The sequence below is a fragment of the Miniopterus natalensis genome, chromosome 8 (assembly GCF_054644295.1).
Source record: "Miniopterus natalensis isolate mMinNat1 chromosome 8, mMinNat1.hap1, whole genome shotgun sequence".
In the NCBI taxonomy this organism is placed as follows: Eukaryota; Metazoa; Chordata; class Mammalia; order Chiroptera; family Miniopteridae; genus Miniopterus; species Miniopterus natalensis.
Window position 1 is genome coordinate 28482784 of NC_142088.1, and position 16747 is coordinate 28499530.

A 16747-nucleotide genomic window follows, 5' to 3' on the forward strand; every position below is an offset into this window, starting at 1 on the left:
AAAAAATATTTTTTTAAGTTTTCTGGAAAAAATATCTACTCAAAAATTATTACAACTTGATTTTACATCCTCTGAGTCAATTCTAGGGCGTGTATGCCATAAATTAACTGTTATAACTCAGAAACAGTAAAAACAAATATTGTGTACAATTAAAAAAAAAGAAATTCTTCAAATTCATGATAGGATTGTGTTGTATTTCTAGTACTCGTATAACACCCAATGCAAAGTAGAATTAGTAGCCCTAGTTTTGAATTCAATTCTAATAAGTCATAAGATTAGACCCCGTTAGGGGAAAAGTTGAAGCACTAATCCAGTCACCCATCTGATCTTTGTTGCTATAAAATGTAATGCCTGTCTACTTCCTTTGTGCTAACGATGAGGCTAAATATCGTGTGTATGTTCCTATCTGCGTGCCCGGCGGCCTCGGTCTGCTCAGTGAGCGATGCTCTCCTGCCGCTTGGTGGTGCCCGCCAGTTTCCGACTTTGCTGCTCGGTGGCACTGTAACGCCGCGTGCAGAGCAAGCCGAGCGCGACCACAGCGTTCCTACTGGAAAGGCTTTGCTTCCAGCTGCTCAATAATTTACAGAACCTCGGTGGAAGCGACTGCATTTGTTAACCAGTCACAGCCGGTAATTAACTCCTTTGGAGGTTTAAGTTACTTTGGGCAAAATGTCTTAGGAAGAGTACGTATTACTAGAAAGCATGCCAAAAATTTACTTAGCAGAGAATTCAGTCACAGCGTCACTCTGCTCAGAGGCTCTGCGAGGCTCCCCTTGACAGCCGAGCGCTGCAGCCCCGCAGGTCCCGCTCCGTCGTCATCATTCCTGCAGGAGCCCCACGGCTCTGCCTGCGCGCCACGCGGGGCTAGGCCCACCGCCCGAGCAGCGGCCCTGGGGACACGCGCGCCGCCCCGGGGGCTGTTAAATCTCCATCTGGTGAAACGTGTACTTGTGTTTTCCTGTCTCTGCTGAAAGCGGGCAGCGAAAACCTGGGAATCCACCCCCCACCTCACCCCAATATCGCTGTCGGCTCCGTCTAATGGGCACCCCGTTTCCTTAAAGAATCCAGCCGCGCTGCCTCGAAGCCTGTTTCCTCGATGCCTCCAACGTCTGGTCGAATTGATCCGCGTTAATGGAGAGCTCGCGGGGGAGGAGCGCGAGGCCGCCGACCGGGGGGCAGGGCCGGGGGCTCGGGAACCTCTGCGGGGGGGGGGGGGGCACCTCCGGGCGCGGGAGCCGCAGCCTAAAGGAGTGGGCCCCGCACGGCGAAAAGAGGGTTCTCTGAGGCACCGAGGTGCTGCACCAGCACCTCTCTCAAAGGAGAAGTTAAAAAGCCGGGAAGTGGCAGGAGATTGGAGATTAAAGTGCTTAAAAGGATAGCTAGGGTCCAGCGCGTGTGCGTGTGTGCGCGCGCGTGTGTGCGTGTGTGTGCGTGTGTGTGCGCGCGCATGTGTGTGCGTGTGTGTGCGCGCGCGTGTGTGTGAGCGCATGTGTGTGTGTGTGTGTGTGTGTGTTTCCGGCTAGTTCCCGTTTCCAAAGTGCACCGGTGCCTCTCTTAAGTGATTGGCGATGGACACATTGCCGGTGAGACGGCATCAAACAATGCTCTTCCAAATTCAGGGGACACCTACGGAGAGCGAGGAAGGCTAGATTAGAAAAAGGAAAAGAAGAGATGGGGGGGGAGGGAAGGAAGGAAGGAAGGAAGGAAGGAAGGAAGGAAGGAAGGAAGGAAGGAAGGAAGGAAGGAAGGAAGGAAGGAAGGAAGGAAGGAAGGAAGGAAGGAAGGAAGGAAGGAAGGAAGGAAGGATCCAGAGGGAGGGTGCGGGGAGAGCAGAAAAAAAAAATCCTGAATCACTGGACGATGACACATTAAACACTGGATAATCACATAGGAAAGAAAACTCATCCAGAACACGGTCACGGCAGTAACGCCCCGGATCAGGAGGGAGAGATGCTCCTCTCCATCGGTGTCCCAGGAAGCTGTGGGTCCCGCTACCAGGGACTAAAATGCCATTAGTCTGAAGTGTCTTAGCCGCAAGGGGCATGCAGCAGGGGGACGGCGGGTCCCCCTGTGCCGCCCGCCCAGCGCCGGCTGGAGCGGGAGGACGGGCGCAGACGAGACACTCCCGCCAAGTGAAGCCTCTGGCCCAGCCCGGGTCACGGGCGCCGCGGCCCAGGCCCGCGGGAGGCGCGCAGGCCACTCCCCGCGCCGCGGGTCCCGCACGCCGCTCCCCGGAAGGATGCGCGCGGCAGCCCGCCCGCCGCGGGCGCCGGGGAGCCTGCCCTTCCTCCCTGACAGCGCGTCCCGACCGAACCTGACCTTCCGCACACGTTCGCCCGCACCTCCCGGGCAGCCGCACGCTGGGCTCCGGGCCGGGAGAAGCGCTGGCGGGGCGAGGCTCGAACCCCCCCTCCCCGGCTGGGTCGGGGCCGCAGGGGCCGGGAGGGCTGGGGAGGGGGCGAGGGGGAGCGAGCGCCTGGAAGGCCGGGTGCGCAGCTTGGGGAGCGGCCTCCGGGTCCCAGGTTCCCGTGGAAACTGCCGCAGCTCCCCGGCCGGCCCGAGCCGTTCCCGCACCGCCGCCTTCCGCCCCCGCTGGCTCCCCTCTGCCCCTGGGAATCGCCCCCGGGTCCCCGCGGCACATCCCAGCCCGGATCCGGTCACAGGCGGGCGGCGCGCTCCCGCGGGCCGGGCCCGGCCCCTCCGCGCCCGCTGGGCCTCCGCCGCCTCCGCCCCCCGCTCGGCTCAGAGACGCCCCAGCCCGGCCGGCGCTCGCAGCCGCGGGCGCGCACGAAAGCGGGGCGCCACGGCGGGCCCAGCGCCCGGGGGCGCGGAGAGCGAAAGGACAGGCGGCGTACTACAAAGGCGCGGGGCGCGCCCCCCGGGCGCCCGCGACTCCTCCCGCGCCCCCCGCCCAGCCCGCGCGGGCCGGCCGGGCGAGCGAGCCCGTCGGTGGCCTCCGCCGCCGCCGCCTGGCACCTCCGCGCCGACCCCGCCCTCCCGGGACCCGCATCCCGCTCCGCCAATCAGCGCCCGGCTGCCTCTCCCACGTGACCCGGGGCGGGCTGAGGACCTGCTGCTTCCCGAACGCCAGAGGGATGCGGGCGGCAGAGCGCGAGCGGCGGCGGGGCTGCGGGGCGCTCTGACTTCGCGCCGGCCGGCCCCGGCTCCGCGCCCGGTGCTGCCTCGGTCCCCGCCCCGGGCTTCTCGGAGCCCCGCCGCATGGCAGCGGCCTCCCGCCCCGCCGGCGTGGCTCCTCAGCGGGCGACCCCCTCGCCGCCGGAGCCGAGCCGGGCCCCTGGATGTTGCTGAAACTCGCGGGACCATGCGCGCGTCTGGCCGCCGCTCCGCCGTCGGGTGCCCCCGCCGCCGCGCCCGCTGCAGCCGCGCGCGGGAGGCTCAGTAGCCCGCCGCCGGGCCCCCGCGGCAGCGCGTCCCCCCCGAGCCGTTGGCTGCCGCAGAGTTGCGCGAACTAGTCATGGTGCCGTGGGAGTCCCCGCGGCAGTGCGGCAGCTGGACACTTTGCGAGGGCTTTTGCTGGCTGCTGCTGCTGCCGGTCCTGCTGCTCCTCGCGGCCCGCCCGGCGAAGCTCGCGGCGTTCCCTACCTCCCTGAGCGACTGCCAGACGCCCACCGGCTGGAACTGCTCCGGTGAGTCTCGAACCCCGAGCCTCGGGCCCGCCCGGGCCCAGGCCCCCGGGAGGACCGGCTCCGCCCGGAGCGCGGGGAAGCGCTCGGGCCGCCCGGGGGGGGGGGGGGGCGGAAAGTGCAGGTGCGGCCACCTTCGCGCCCTCGCCGCGCAGCGGGGCGGGGAGATTCCGACCCCCTTCCACGGATGGTTTTGTGGACTCCCTGAAGAGCGCACCCATCCTTGGGGAGACGCTGAACCCAGAATCTGTAATGTCATTAAAGAAAAAAGTCTAGAACGTGCTAGAAATAACTTTATGAGAAAGAATCAGCGAGAAAGCAATAAATCAGACGGCGACTGGCGGGGAGGCGCCGATTCCCGGCAGAGGCGCGGCGGCGCGCGGGTCTGGCGTTCGCGGCCGGGGCGCGCCGTGCCGGAGAAGCTGGGCTGCCGAAGATTCGGTGGCTCCCCTCGCTCCCTCCCTCGCTCCCTCCCCATCCTTGCTGCAAGGGGCGCTGTCGCGGCAGCCCGCGGACGCGCGAGCTGCGGGCGGCGGGGGAGTGGAGGCGAGAGCCGTTCCCCGCGCCCCAGGCGGGGGGCGGCCGAGGCCCCTGCTCGCTCCCGCGTGTCCGAGCCGAGCGCCCCGGAGCGGTCCGCCGCTCCTCCCCCGGGGCCCTCGCGGCCTGCGCGGGCGCTGGGCCGGCTGGGCCGGGCGGGGTCCGAGGGAGCGGGGCCGCGGCCGGAGGTCCTGCGCTCGGAGCCCGCCTCGCGCTTCGGCCGCGGCCCTTCGCGCTCCGGCGGGGCTGCCGTGGCGTTTGGAACTCCGCCAGCGCGCCGGGGCATTGCCCCCAGGTGTGGCTGTCTAGGTTTAGCGCGTGTGTATGGGATTTTTCATCTGTAAACGCGATCCTTCTGTACTTAAACCCGGCTGTAAATGAAGTGGCTTCCCCAGGATGCGTGTGAGCTGAAGTGTATGTAACTTTGGAGAAGACATCATGACCAGCTGTAACTTACCGGTGAAGGAATGCGCAGTCCTGGGTTGTCAGTGATGTAAATTCCGCCGGGAAAATCATTACGCATCGTTGTAGTTTGTGCTTTTTACATGTAAGTTAAGATTCGTAACCCTATTAGATTTGGGTCAACAGACTGTCTTTGTTATGTTTTAACAGTTTCTAAATTTGGCATTTTTATGAAACTCAGCATGTTTTCTTTAACTTATTCGTGGTTCACGTGTACATATGATTTTTCGGAAAGACTAATTTCAACTTAATCAAGTGCCTAGTCACTTTTCCTACTTTATCATAGGGATGTTAAACAACCTGCAGAATCAATTGCTTGAAATGTCGGTAGCTTTGTCGTCCAACCTGACCGGCTGGCTTCATCCCTGACTATAGTATTGTTTTAGAAATTGAGGTTGGCGATGAAGAAATTCATTATTAGCCAGATATCTTAAAGGGATCTGCAGAAGCTAAAGAGAATGGGCTGTTTTCCCAGGCGGATTGTCAAGAACCTGGCACCCCCACCACCCACCCCTGCTAACTCATAGGTGATCAGTCTTCATCTGAGCCAGACAGACCATCACAGAAAACACTGTGCCTGTTTATCTTTATTATTGGGGCTTTGTTTCCTCTGTGTCTGGAGAAATTCCAAATAAGGGTTTTTTTCAGACCATAAAGCAGAAGAATGATTAAAGACAGAGAAATGGTAAAATGGCATTCAGAGACCACGACCGGTTCTTTATTAAAATGTGGAATGTGGGGGTCATAAACTATAGTCCACTTAATGAGAAAACAATAAGGAATCTAGGAAGCAAGTGTTAAACATCCATTCAGCACCGCCAGTATTAACCCAAGCTGAAATAAAAGAGCACTACCAAAAAAGGATATTAAAAGAGAATTGGCTAGAAAGGAGATATGAAAAAAGAAACAAATATTGATTACTTAACTAGGTTTTTTTAGGTTATCAGTAGAATGACCTTGCAATACAGCTGTGGTTGTCGGGATTACAATTTAGGGTAGTTCTTTAGCAGCTTCGAGATACCACTGTTTTTGTTAAAGTCTATAACATTTTTAAATGACTGGAGTGTTCTCTTTAAATTTGAGGTTATGATGACAGAGAAAATGATCTCTTCCTCTGTGACACCAACACCTGTAAATTTGATGGGGAATGTTTAAGAATTGGAGACACTGTGACTTGCGTCTGTCAGTTCAAGGTAAGAAGTCTGATATTTGCATCTTCTAATTCATTAATGAGACTGCAAAGCAAGGATCTCCCTTTACAACCCATTGCTTGGCAATTTCTAGCTATGCAAGCTAAAAGGAAAGCTGGCATCAGGCAAAAGTACTGGTGAGAGAGCCAACTGATGTCAAGAAGGCATAGCTTTTTGGAGACATGCATATGCCACAGTTATAAATGCCATAGAAGTAGAATGTTTCAGGTTGTTCCTTTAGTGTGCCACAGGAAAAGCATGTCTCTGTCTTTTCTAGCATGCACTGTATAAATCAGCTACTGGGGATAATAGTCAATAGCTAGTGGATAAGAAGTATTGTACGTTTGTTCCTTTCTAAAAATTTTTTTATTTTTTCCATCACCATTCATCCCCTTTATACCCTCTTCCACCCCTCCCCACCCCACCCCCCAAATCACCGCACTGTTGTTCATGTCCGTGAGTTCTCTCTCTCTCTCTTTTTTTTCTCAATCCTCCCTCCCCACCCAGTATCCCCTGTCCCCACCAGAGCTGTCTGCCTGCCCTCTATCTGTGTCTGTCTCTGTTTTGCTTAGTAGATCAGTTTGTTCATTACTTTCCACATATGAGTGAAATCATATGGTCCTTGTCTTTCTCTGACTGGCTTATTTCACTTATTGTTTCTTTTGATTGGGGCTATCATCTTTTGATCATGTTGTCTCTCTTTTAATGGTCTTGAGTTTTATTATCCTGGCAATCTGGTTAAGTTCTTAAATGAACTGTTTCTTAATGTGACTTCAAAACTACTGTGCTTGTTTTGGAAATTGTGCGATCTGTTAATACATGTCAACACTTCACAGGTTCCATATTCAATTATAAATGAATCTCCCAGAAATACAAAAGAGTACAAATAGCCATAAGTGATTTCATAAACATTAGAAAGATGTCCTTTGCTTCATGTTAAAAAAAAAAAAAAAAGTGAAAATAAAGAGAGAGAGAGATTGTAGCACTGTTGTCATCAAAACTAGATTATTAGTAACTATTAAAGGTATAATTGTTAATCTCATTGTCATAGTCATTATCTAACTAATGCTTCCTACCATGTAAATTATAAATCTTCATTTCTCTCAAAATGTTTACATAATCACATATACCTTCAAATATCATAGATGTCATACTAATGTCTTAACGTTCACCTTTGACTGTTACTGAATTATTTTAAGTTCCCATGAATTCTAACACAAGGTTCAACCAGGAAGCATGTGCATAAACAATACTGTATATGTGGGATCAGGGAAAACTTCTCCAAGATTATAAGCAAAACTAAGAAACAATTTAGAAGGATATAGAAGAAATAAAAACATTAAACTCAAATTCAGGTCTAAATATTTGTTACAGTATGTAGTATTTGGATTATTGATGAAATTTAAATATTTTAGATTGAATTCAACCTTCATGTGAGAGAGAGAAGAGAATTCACAATTAAATATAGTTTGACTTCTGTAAGCTAAAAGCTTCCTGGACGTTATTCTCTTCTTTAAAAAAAAGCAATAATCCTGATACTTACCAAGCACACCGCCTCCTGGTGGGTGAGTCCTGCTGTGACCATGCTGTACCCTTTTAGACTGTTCTATAGTGCGGAAACATATTCCTGCATATTTGATGTGCATGTGACACCAACCTGTAAGGTCTCCAGCCACACTGAACAGTGTAATTATGTTCTTTCAATGAACTGCATGAGAGAGAGAGCATAAGAACCCTCAGTTCATACTTTCCGCAAATGTTAACTAAAGGGAAAATGTAGTTGGATGAATCATTAATTAAAGGCCCACAGAATTTTGTGGATTTCTTCACTTTCAATGTGTGATTCCTATAAATTTATCTTATTTTCATAACCAAGGGTAGACATAAGACGTGAGCTCCTAAACAATGTCAAATGGATCAAGATGATCATTCCTCAAATGGAGAACCATAATTCTACAAAGATTTCTTGAAAAGGGGCAAAAAAGTTCACAAAATTCTAAGTGGATTCATGCTACTAAAACAAAATGTACAATTTTATTATTAAAGGAATGGTGTTCAGTTTTCAGGTTCCACAAAGGGTTTTGGTAAAACTTTTATCAAGAAAGATATATGTGTTTTTTATGCATTGGTCAGCCAGTTAAATTTGTCATTAATTTAAATAGTTGTTGAGTGTAATGGGGGTGGGGGTGACTGCAAGTTTGAATAAGAAACTAAAATGCAATTTTTTTCCTAATGCCTATAGTATTTTAAGTTTATTACTAAATTACTACTGCTGTTAGTTTGTGCTTTACAGTAGTTGTCAGTGTGTCAGGAGAAAATGAACATTTCCCTAGTGGAATAGTTAGACTCTGCACATACCAAGAATTTAGAATGGCTGAATTCAGTTGAAGATCAAAGAAAATGTACAAGTTTTACAAAGAATAATAGATAGGCTATTTTAGGCTAAGAGTATCTTGAGTCAGTCCTTTCCAATACTTTTCAATGAATTTGAGGTTGGTTTTGTTTGTTTGTTTGTTTTTAATTCCCTGGTATCTGATGAAAAGAACGATGTCCTGAAAATCTATTTTCCTATGTACTATTCTGAACAACACGAGGTCATCATTCTCTCATTCAAGTAAGATACGCAATATGATCCTTTTGGATGAGTGATAAATTTCAAAGAAAAATGGGTGCATGTGTTTATAATTTATAATGTTTTCCAATTTAGATTATGAGTGGAACACTAAAGTGATCATATACTTGCCTTCACCTCATTTATGTGGGGTTTTTTAACTTTTTATTTATTTTTATTTTTTATTGAATTTATTGGGGTGACACTGGTTAACAAAACTATAGAGGTTTCAGGTGCACAATTCTATTACACATCATCTGTATACTGTACCGTGTGTTCACCACCTCAAGTCAAGTCTCTGTCCAGTCCATCACAATTTATCCCCCCATACCCTCCTCCACCTCCCCCATCTCCTGTCCCCTTCACCCCCACAATCACCACATTGTTGTCAGTGGCCATGAGTTTTTTCTCTTTTTTTCTTTTTTGCTCAATACCTCCAACCCTCCACTCACTCCCCCCACCCCACAGCTGTCAGCCTGCTCTCTAAAAGAAGCCAGTCAGAAGAAAGACAAATGCCATATGATTTAATTCATGTGCAGAATGTAATGAACAAAATGAACTAACAAGCAAAACAGAGACTCATAGCGAGCATTCACTTCTTTCTAACTTATTTTTATGTTTATTATTTTTTTTGGGTTTTTTTAAATTTATTTTTGATTATAATTGACATACAATATTAGTTTCAGGTGATTCACTATTTATATACCTTATGAAGTGATCACCACAATAAGTGTAGTAATCATCTGTGACCATACATAGTTATTATGCTGTTATTAGCTATATTCTTTATGCCATAAATTACATCCCTGTGATATTTTATAACTGAAAATTTATACTTCTTAATCTTCCTTTTTCCAGTTTTTATTTTTTATTTTCTAAGTTCAGATAATTTTGAGTTCTGATATGTTCTCATTTTTATTATTTCTATTTTTTAAGTTTATTGATTTTAGAGAGAGAGGATGGGAGAGAGACACACACACAGAGATTTGTTTTTCTACTTATTTATGTATATATTGGTTGATTTTTACAAGTGCCTTGACCAGGGTTCAAACCCACAACCTTGGCATATCGAGACGATGCTCTAACCAACCTGGCCAGGGCCTTATTTCTGTTTTTGATTAATGAGAAGCTTACTCCTTAGTCTCTGGTCACTATCTCACGGTATACCTCCTCCCCCTTGTATCAACATTTATCTTCACAAGTCTGACACTATCAAAAATGCCTTCCTATGATTTCCATTTCTCCACTGTATAGAATAGGTTTTATATAATAAAGAATGAACACCATTGTTGTCTTCCAGTTAATACCCAATCAACCTTTAAAATTTTAATTCTAGACTCTCAGCAATAAAGATAAATTAAAAAAAACCCATTATGCTAAGTGAAAGAAGCTAAGCACAAAAGCCTTAGCTTCATGACTCTTCAAAATATTACCCGGTCTTTGATGATCAAAAGTTCTACTTCTGAAATAACTACTGCTCATTTCCACTTTCCTTCACCTCTGCCTCAGTTGCCATTCCTCCATGATGGTATTCTGTATGAATCAGCTAGACCTGCCTCTATGACTTGTATTTTCATATCAGTGTGTACTGCGATTATAACATGCACATTTTTCCCTTTGTTTTAGTGTTTCTGCCTTTCCCATTTTTCCCAATATTTTATTTTGGTAGAATATACATAACATACAATTTACTATCAACCATTTCTAAGTGTACAGTTCAATAATATTAAGTGCATTCATATTGTTAGCAACTCTAACCGCCATCTATCTCTAGAACATTTTTATTTTCCAAAAACTGAAACTCTGTACCCATTAAACTCCCCATTTATATAACCAGGAATTATTTTATTGTGATAAAATATGCATAACATAAAATTTACCATTTTAACCATTTTCAAGTTAACAATTCAGTGGCATTCAGTACATTCACAATATTGTACAACTGTCACCATTGTCTAGTTTCATAGTATTTTCATCACTCCAAAAGGAAATCCTGTACCCATTAAGCAGTCACTCCTCATTCATTCTACTCTCCTGACCCTGGAAACCACTAATCTGATTTCAGCTTCTATGAATTTATTCTCCATATTTCATATAAATGTAATCACATATATATGGCCTTTTGTGCTTAGCTTTTTTCACTTAGCATAATGTTTTTAAAAAAATGTATCTTTATTGTTGAAAATAGTACAGATGTCCCCCCCCCCCCACTGATCCCCTCCACCTCACATCCACCCCACCCCCAGGCCTTCCCCATACCAGTGTCTGTGTCCAAGGGTTATGCATATAAACATAAAGATTCTTTGATTTATTTCTCCCACCCACTTCCTCCTTCCCACCTTCCCTCTGAGATCCCCAGTCTGTTCCATGCTTCTATGTCTCTGGACCCATTTTGTTCATCAGTTTATTTTGTTCATTATATTCTACATATAAGTGAGATCATGTGGTACTTGTCTTTCTCTGCCTGGCTTATTTCACTTAGCATAATACTCTCCAGGTCCCTCCATGCTGTCCCAAAGGGTAAGAGATCCATCTTTTTTAGAGCTGATAGTATCCATGGTGTAAATGTCCCACAGCTTTTGTATCCACTCGTCTACTGATGGGCACTTGGGCTGTTTCCAGATCTTAGCTATTGTAAATTGCACTGCTATGAAAATAGGGGTGCATAAGTTCTTTGTGATTGGTGTTTTGGGTTTCTTAGGATATATTCCTTTGAAGTGGGATCACTGGGTCAAATGGCAGTTCCATTTTGAATTTTTTGAGGAAGCTCCATTCAGCTTTCCATAGTGGCTGCACCAGTTTGCATTCCCACCAGCAGTATACTAGGGTTCCCTTTTCTCCACACCCTTGCCAGCACTTAACGTCCTCTTTTGAATTTAAAATAAATGTATTCTACCCTTCAAACATATTAAGTAGTCCTTTATATCCTCATGGGACTGAAAGCAGGGATAGTGCTGAATCCTATATATACTATGCCTTTTCATATATATATATATGACATTTTAATTTATAAATTAGGCACAGTAAGAGATTAAGACAATAGCTAAAAATAAAATAGAAATATTAAAACATATACTGTAATAAAAGTTATGTTAATGTGTTCTCTCTCTCACACAACATACCTTGTTGTACTGTAAGCACTTTATGGCTTCTCTTTGGCATATCCAAATTGCCAACGTCACTACTCTTGCACTTGGAGGCCATTATTAAATAAAATAAGGGTTATTTGAACACAAACACTGTGATACCCAGAGGACAGTTGATATAATAACCAAAATAGCTACTAAGTGACTAATGGGCAGGGAGACACTGGACAAAGGGGTGATTCACATCCCTTTGGTGATGGAGCAGGTTGGCATGAGATTTCATCATGCTATGCAGACAGGAACCCAATTTTAAAGTAAAAAATTGTTTATTTCAGGAATTTTCAATTTAATATTTTTGAACTGGTGTTAACTGCTAGTAACTGAAATCATGGATAAGGAGAGACTACTGTATCTGACTTATTTCTCACAACTGGGTGAGATAATTATTTTCTCTTTTTAAAGATGAGGAAGTTAAGGCCCAGAAATACAAATAACTTACCATTGAGTGATGATCCTAAAGCAAGAACTGAGGTCCTTTGACACCAAATCTATATATATTTCCAGGACATTATACATGGAAATAAAAATATCAGTAGCAAAACTACAAAAGTACAAATTTATTGTGGAGAACTCTTAATATCAAAAGTAGTATAATCTCCCTGGCCTGCGTGACTCAGTTGGTCGAGCATTGTCCTATGCATCAAGAGTTTCCAGGTTTGGTTCCTGGTCAGGGCACATGCTGGGGTTGTGGGCTGGATCCCCACTAGGGGTTGTTCAGGAAGCAGCCAATCAATGTTTCTTTCTCATTGATGCTTCTCTCTCTCCCTCTCCCTTCCTTTCTCTATTAAGTCAATAAAAACATATTTTTTTAAAAAAGAAGTACAACAAATTCTTAGGTGATGGTATGAGTTCCAGAAATGGTGTTCAACCTCATGTATCTTATGTTTCTATCTGTATGCCAGTCAATCTGGTGACTCATTTATGGGGATGAAAATTTAGAGACAGTGGATAGAAGGATGGATGGATGGATGGGTGGGTGGATGGATGGATGGGCAGATGGATGAAAGGAAGGGAGGGGGGGGAGGACATGTAGTTATTCATATATAGCACTGATCAATTATCGCCTTATAATTTTAAAATATGATGAAGCCTTATGTGTTTGGGTATTATTTATTCAAATATTAAATATTTTTTTAATAAGCCATGCTTTAGATCTGCAATTATTCCACTTGCTAGGGCTGCATAACAAATTTTTCAGAGCTCAGTGGCAAAAAACAATGAACATTATTTTGCTCATGACTCTGTAATTAGACATGGCTTAATGGAAACAACTCATATCTGCTCCCCTTGACATTAGCTCAGGTGAGGGGGGAACTCCAAGGTTTGGTTCTATACTCATCTCAAGGTTCTCATTCTTATATCTGTCTGTGGGCTGGGAACTTTGGTTCTTTTCCATGTGAATCTTTCTGTATGGGCTAGTTTGGGCTTCCTCACAGCACAGTGGCTGGGTTTCAAGGGCAAGCATCCAGAGAGAGAGAAAGAGCCAGGTAGAAGCTGCAGCCTTTAATGACCTAGTCTGGGAAGTCAGAGAGTCACTTTCACCATAGTCACAGGCCTGCCCACTCTTTTAAAATCATAAAAATGTTTCCATATACAGAAACATAGTCACAGAGAAGTAAAAGATACCTATGAAATAATCAAAGGATTGGAACATAATGTATATTTTTAATCTTTTTTTCTTTTGGAAGAGAAATATAACATATCCTAAGTCATTATTCCCAAGCCTTTGGCAACCAGAAATATAGCAGAATTCAGTTAACATCTGTGGAGAACCTTCTACATGCCAGACTCTATGGAAGGTGCAGACAATATAGAAAATAGAAGTTATGCAGTTTCTAGATGCTGAAATCTCAGCTAAATGAAATCCTTATTAACCAAACAAGTAATCATTCACATAAAAAACTTCTCACATAAATGTTTTTTCATTTGTAGCAAAATTAATTCCATATATTCTAGAGTGTCAAGTCATTGAATCTACCAGTGTGGCATGTAGCTGCTTTCTTAACCAATGTGGACATTTTGGAACAAAATTATTCTACTGAAAAATGCATATTTGGAAAATAAACTTAAGATTTTAAAACATCTTATGAGAAATAGAATCACTTTTTCCCTGAGAGGAAGTTTGTACAACACATTCATTTATGGGCCCAACCATCTGGGCCTCAAGTCTTGTTTCTTCTCTTACCAGCCAACTCTGTAGCCTTTAGTAAGTCACTTAACATCTGAATATGTCCCTTCATCTGAAACTGAGCAGTATTATGATTACTACTAAAAATGATTTCAAACAACCTGGCATATTTTAATGTAGTAGTTAGCTTAATTTTATGCTAGGGTTATCCGGTCTTCCTTTATTTTTTTAATTTTGGACATGCATGTTTCAATGTCCATGTTAGATGGCAGTGACTCTGTTAGTTAAAATACATATCATGAAAGGCAAATCATTTTTATTTCTTTTTATAAATGAATATTGCAAAGTATTTTTAAAAAACATGACTTTGTAAATTCTCCTAAGTGCCCCAGTTAACCATTTCAAATGGGGAAACTGAGGTATAAACTTGTTACATATTTCATCACTGAGTGATAATACACAAAGTCCTACACCAAGGCAGTGAGAGAAATGGGAGAACCTAGGACCAGATCGATGTTCCTTTCTCATTGATGTTTCTCTCTTTCTTCCTCTCCCTTCCTCTCTTTCTAAAATCAATAAAAACATATTTTTAAAAAAGTAATACAACTATTTCTTAAGTGATGATATGAGTTCTAGAAATGGGGTCCAACCTCATGTATCCTACATTTCTATCTGTATATCAAATGGTGTACTGGCCAATCTGAGACTTAATGATTTAGAGTGTGCTTCCTCCTTGTGTCATTCATATTAATGAATGTAAGGCATGGTACTAAAGGGCCAAAAACATCTTGCTGATAATCTACAGCTAAGCTCTTTTCAGCTCCATACGAATCTCCCTCTTGGCTTGTGTATGGAACTTGGTAGCTCTGTTTTTAACAGTGTTCACATTTGGCTTACTGCATCCCTCAGAAATGGCATATGAACACTTTATCAGTTTATTCGATATTTCAGGATTGTGTGCTAGCACTTGACAGAGATTATAAATACCTCCCACAACTCACTCCCAGTCCATTCACTACATCTAAATAATCTGCAGAAGTAGATGAGAAGGATAAATAGGGAAATTCAAGGGATCAGAGAGAAGAAACTGTGGACCTAAATAATCAACACGCAAAGCGTTGTAACCAGGGTTGGAGATAGAGATTAAAAGGTAACCAGTGACAAGAATGCTAGGACCTAAGAAGCTAACTAGTCCAGTCATCCTCACTGATTATGACTCTCTTCTGTCTACTGAAAGGGTCAGCAAGTCTACTGACTATAATATGTTTCCAGCTGTTTACTTCTTCATGGTCTCCCCTCCAAGTGCTTACATACCATTGTAGTGTTAGTGAGTCCTCATAAATCCTTCCTATATTCTCCTGCCCCTGGTCCTGAACACACCACATTTGTCAAGCACCTATCCATCCACCTGGCCATGGTTCTGCCATGAACACCATCCCTGTTTATTTGGTGTTTCCTCAGTACTGATCATTGGAAAATTCAACTCTTCACTGACGTTTTGCTATTGCCTTTTTTCTTAAGTAATGATGATGTTCAGTACTATGGTTGGCCAATTTTCAGATATATATATATATATATATGTATATATATATATATTTGGAAAGGATATGGAAGGCTGCCCTTACACATGTATCACCTGATCAGAAGCGAATTGGCTATTGAATTAAAGATTCTCATTAGCAAAAAGTTTCAGTTAACACAGTTTTTAAAATATGATCATGTAGACAGACTGAGTCTGGGAGCCAATAGTATAACTATGGAAAGGAATTATTGTTGAGAGGGCTTCCAGAATGTCTAGATTAGGAATTGTTGAACTAAAGAAGATTTCTAAAATATACTATGTTTTAAATATTTAAATCATTTTTAATGATATTTAATTTACAAATAGATATGATTTAATATCTAAATCACCATTGTTAGCAATTATGGTGATCATAATATTAGTGTCATAGAATTTGGATTTACTATTGGAAGAAAAGTTTATCACTGTTAGTAAAAAATTATATTTAAGTTTTTCATTAACTGATATAAAGTAAGGCTCATAAAATGCCTTTCATTTCCAAGAACATTGGTTTATACCATTTTAAATTGTTAGGATGATTAACCCAATATCACATAAATGCAAAGAGCAAGAGTTTGATGATTGATTGGGAAGGAGAAAGTACAAATATTATAAGGAAATAGAGCAAAAGACAAATCTCAGGTTTTTATCATCAGATTGTAACCTTACTGAGAATTTCCTCTTTTGTTGCATAAATCCTTGAGTTGAATTTAACTAATGATAGACTTTTAGATTTATTATTATATATATTAAAACTCTCTTAGCCATCTCACTAGATTATTGGTTTATTGCAAAGTATTATGCATTATGACACATTAAAAAATCCAAATATTTTAACAAGAAGTAGAAGACAGCAAAGTGTTTTCATATACATGTGTATGTATGATTTACTTTACTCAGTTTTTGGCATATGTGAGGTATTTATAAATAATCATCTTCATCATTATATCTGTTATAATTGAACAATGAAGCACATCTGTAGTAGTAATCACAAGATAATCACATCTTTGGCATAATTAGCAGGTACAGGACAGAGCCAAGTATCTCTAATGCCTTAGACTGTGATTATATTGTGATGAGTATACCCTGTAGATTGCCTAATTTCCATTATAAAATGTGTACTTTTTAATAATAAGACTTTTTAAACTGAAATTTTCTCTTTATGAAATATATATTAATAGTCATATTGTTGAATAGTCAATAAATTTACATATAGTTCAGTAATTGCTGAATTTTTTCCTGTATTTCATTTCTCCACTGTATCTACATCAATATCTCATATGTAATGATATAAGAAAAATTAAGTGGTAATCCAAATGCCTTATCCAATTATTTAGAAATTTATAAAGATTAAAATTCAACAGAGAAAAAAACATGCTAAAAAGTAATTGAATTTCCTGGCATTTCAGCTATATACTTTTGCTCTCCAAATATAGATAGACATTACCTATTTTTTAATAGCTTTTAA

The 16747-nt window shown here is 43.5% G+C and overlaps 1 protein-coding gene across 1 annotated transcript in view; it reads left to right on the forward strand.

Annotated features, from left to right (window-relative positions):
• Nucleotides 1-3155: 3155 nt before the first annotated feature.
• The window catches only part of TMEFF2 (transmembrane protein with EGF like and two follistatin like domains 2), a 217153-nt gene continuing 203561 nt past the window's right edge, over nucleotides 3156-16747 (forward strand). The window contains exons 1-2 of the mRNA XM_087819691.1: nucleotides 3156-3647; nucleotides 5727-5836. Coding sequence (XP_087675817.1) covers nucleotides 3476-3647; nucleotides 5727-5836 — 282 coding nt within the window. The 5' untranslated portion in view covers nucleotides 3156-3475. The remainder of the gene's footprint in view (nucleotides 3648-5726; nucleotides 5837-16747) is intronic.